The 3,324-nt window shown below is 37.0% G+C and overlaps 1 protein-coding gene across 1 annotated transcript in view; it reads right to left on the minus strand.

Moving 5' to 3' along the window:
* The window catches only part of LOC107722016 (potassium channel subfamily K member 10-like), a 28,556-nt gene that overhangs the window by 6,589 nt on the left and 18,643 nt on the right, over positions 1-3,324 (minus strand). The window contains exons 3-5 of the mRNA XM_016530278.1: positions 2,317-2,434; positions 1,296-1,456; positions 1,005-1,197 (exon numbers count right to left, since the gene is read on the minus strand). Of these exons, the coding sequence (XP_016385764.1) occupies positions 1,005-1,197; positions 1,296-1,456; positions 2,317-2,434 (472 nt within the window). The remainder of the gene's footprint in view (positions 1-1,004; positions 1,198-1,295; positions 1,457-2,316; positions 2,435-3,324) is intronic.

The raw sequence follows: 3,324 nt of genomic DNA on the forward strand, positions 1-3,324 counted from the left end.
TGAAGTTGTAATCTTTCTTTTAACTTACCTTCGGATGTTTAGTCATGTTTATTTTGTGCTGAAACTGGTATTAATGTGGAGGAGATGATCAGTTCACGTGCGCCTCGCGCTGCCTCGTCTGTTGAACTGAGGCGCTACAGCGATCTGTCACTCCACATTAAACAGCGCCAAAACGGCATTTATTGTTTAGATACTGCAATACAACAGACAGAATTTGAAATCGGAGACTTGTTCATATTAAAAGTACCAAAGTGCTTATTGCGATATATTGGATGGGACGTTCCGTCCCCTTCAATGTTCCGTCCATTAACTGAAAACAGGCTAGACTAATCGATTCTTGGGATTTAAGAATCGATATCGTTCCGTAAAAATGAGAATCGATTAATATCGAGATATCGATATTTTTCACCCAGGCCTAGTATTTACCATTTAAAGTCAACAGTAAACAGCATTTGCAGCAAATTTCACCATTTAAGGTCAATGTAAAACAGCATTTGCAGCAAACTTTACCATTTAAAAACAATGTATGCAGCTAATTTTACGGTTACACTTTATTTCGATAGTCCACTTTCTATTAACTATAAGTAACTTTGTAACTACATGTCAACTACATGTCAACTAATTCTCATTAATTTGCAACTACATGTCTACTAACTCTCAGAGTAGACTGTTAGGGTAGGTTTAGGGTTAATAGAATGTTGACAAAGAAAGTGTTAGAAGATATTAAGCAGACAGTCTACTAATACTCTACTAACTGCAAAGTTACTTGCTGTTAATAGAATGTCTAAAGTGGACTATCGAAATAAAGTGTTACCAATTTTACCATTTAAAGTCAAGGTAAAACAGCATTTTCAGCAGAGTTTACCACTTAAAGTCAATGTAAAACAACATTTGCAGCAAATTTTACCATTTAAAGTTTAAAAAACAGCATTTGCTATAAAAATTAAGCAACTCTTGACTTTACTAGGCATAATTATGTAAAATGCCTTCATCAGACCACCTACCTGCTACATAATCTCCAATGCCGACGGTTGTGAGAGTAATGACAACGAAGTAAATGGCTTCTAAAGTACTCCATCCCTCGCTGTGTTTGAAAATCACTGCTGGGATGGTGACAAAAATGATGCAGCCAGCGATGATGAAGAGTATGGTGGAGGTGACACGGATTTTGGTCTGACTGATTTGCTTGTGTTTTTGCTGTAAAGGGCAGCAGATGCATGTGAATTAATGTATTTACATAATCAATTATTAATGAATCATCCATAGTAGAATATCCTTTAAGTAAGTCCACTCACCCTGAAAACTTTCTCCACCTTCAGGATGCTCTTCATAAACACGGTCCCTAGCTGATCACCGATCCCGGCCAGGAGGAAGCCAAACAGAGGGATGCCAAATATGGCGTAAAGGATGCAGAAAATCTTGCCGCCCTCAGTCCTGGGGGCGATGTTTCCATAGCCTGTAGATGTGGGTGGAGAAGACAAGAGCTTATTTAATCGTTATAAAACAAACCGCTCTAGTTGACCCCCTCTATTAAAACCACATTCATAGATCCAGAGGGAGACAATTGGTGGCTTCCACCGAGAGAACATGGCAGTAATTACAGACTGCTGAACAAAAGGGAAGTTAAGACAAGGACAGACTAAACCATTTCAGTCAGAGAGGAGATCTGAGCTCAAAGTTCTGCAGTAATACTCTTGAAGGTCAGTGCAAATCTTGTTGAAAGTAAAACATGAAAAAACTAATTGCAATGTGTGAACTAGAAAACAAAATTTTGTCAGGAGTTTATTTTTCTGAGAACAGCAAAGAAAATTACCATTAAAAGTCAACAGAAAACAGCGTTTACCATTTAAAGTCAATGTAAAACAGCATTTGCAACTAATTTTACTACAGTATTTGATGTCAATGTAAAACAGCATTTATCATTTGAAGTTAACAAATCATTTGCAACAAATTTTATAACTTAAAATCAATGTAAAACTGCATTTGCAACCAATTTTATCATTTAAAGTCAACCTAAAACAGCATTTACCATTTAAAGTCAACGTAAAACAGCATTTGCAGCACATTTTACCAATTAAAGTCCATGTAAAACAGCCTTTGCAACTAATTTTACCATTTAAAGTCCATGTAAAACAGCATTTATCATTTAAAGTTAACATAAATGATTTGCAACTAATTGTATAACTTAAAATCAACGTAAAACAGCATTTACAAATTTTACTATTTCTCATAATGTTAACATAATGTAAAATTGGAACTATTTCTCATATTGTGATGTATTTGAGAGGTGTTATTGAGATGGTTGGTTTATTTTACCTATTGTAGTAATGACGGTTCCAGCGAAGAAGAACGCGCTGCTGAGGTCCCAGTGGCTGGAGTTATTGGACGTGTCTCCAATGGGACTCACTCCAGCACTGACCGCATCTACTGCATGCTGGGAAAAGATGCACATACAGAAAAAGACTCAAACAGCCATTCTTGAAGTGCTTCATTGACAGTAAGTGACCAAAGTATAACAAAATTAGCAAATCATTTTCCAAAGCCATTTCCCCTGAGTCACCCTGCACAATGGCAGCCACTTTAAGAACATCATGCTTCTCAAAGTAATTCATTAGACTTGAATTTAATTGCTAAGTGATGTCAATATGATGTCAAGCCACCTGCTTTGTTTCATTGTCTAAAAAACCTGCACTGAAAATCGGTCTGCTCCGTCTGTCAGTTAATTCGATCAGTTTTTGTGGCTCTTCTCAAACTATTTAAAGAATAAGTAGTATAAATGGATTAGGCTGAGTAAATTTAGTCAATATATCGGTAAGTCCTGAGCAGACTGTGGTGATGCTGTTTTTATGTTAGTCACCCAAATCTTGCTTTTCGTAATCGTAAAGTAGTACAAGATATATTTGTACCCAGAGAAAGAGGGATATTTGTAACAGAAAAGTAAAGGAGTAGAAATTAGCGGTCAGCAATCAATCCATATTTACTACTGCAATAAAAAAGTTAGATGATATCAAAGAGAAAAACACAATAAAACAACATGCTGTCAGCAAGAAAACGGTTTTCTGAGTAATGTTTCTTCTGCTCCCGTAGGACTCGCCAAGCATCCTGGTGGGAAGATTTTTGAGTCAGTCCTTCTCACTGCCAAGAACAACAACACCGACAACAGCCAGCTGGTCTCGCATGACAGGACTGAGGCGTGTCGACATGACAGACACGCCGTGCATCTGATTCTGCTCAGACTAAATGTGAGTTTAAAGGCTCTTTTGAGCTGAATCTTCAGTATAAACATCAGGGCTGTCACAATTCCTAGATTAAATTTGAGTACTT

The sequence above is a fragment of the Sinocyclocheilus rhinocerous genome, unplaced genomic scaffold (genome assembly GCF_001515625.1).
Source record: "Sinocyclocheilus rhinocerous isolate Xijiao unplaced genomic scaffold, SAMN03320098_v1.1 scaffold6424, whole genome shotgun sequence".
NCBI classification, from domain to species: Eukaryota; Metazoa; Chordata; class Actinopteri; order Cypriniformes; family Cyprinidae; genus Sinocyclocheilus; species Sinocyclocheilus rhinocerous.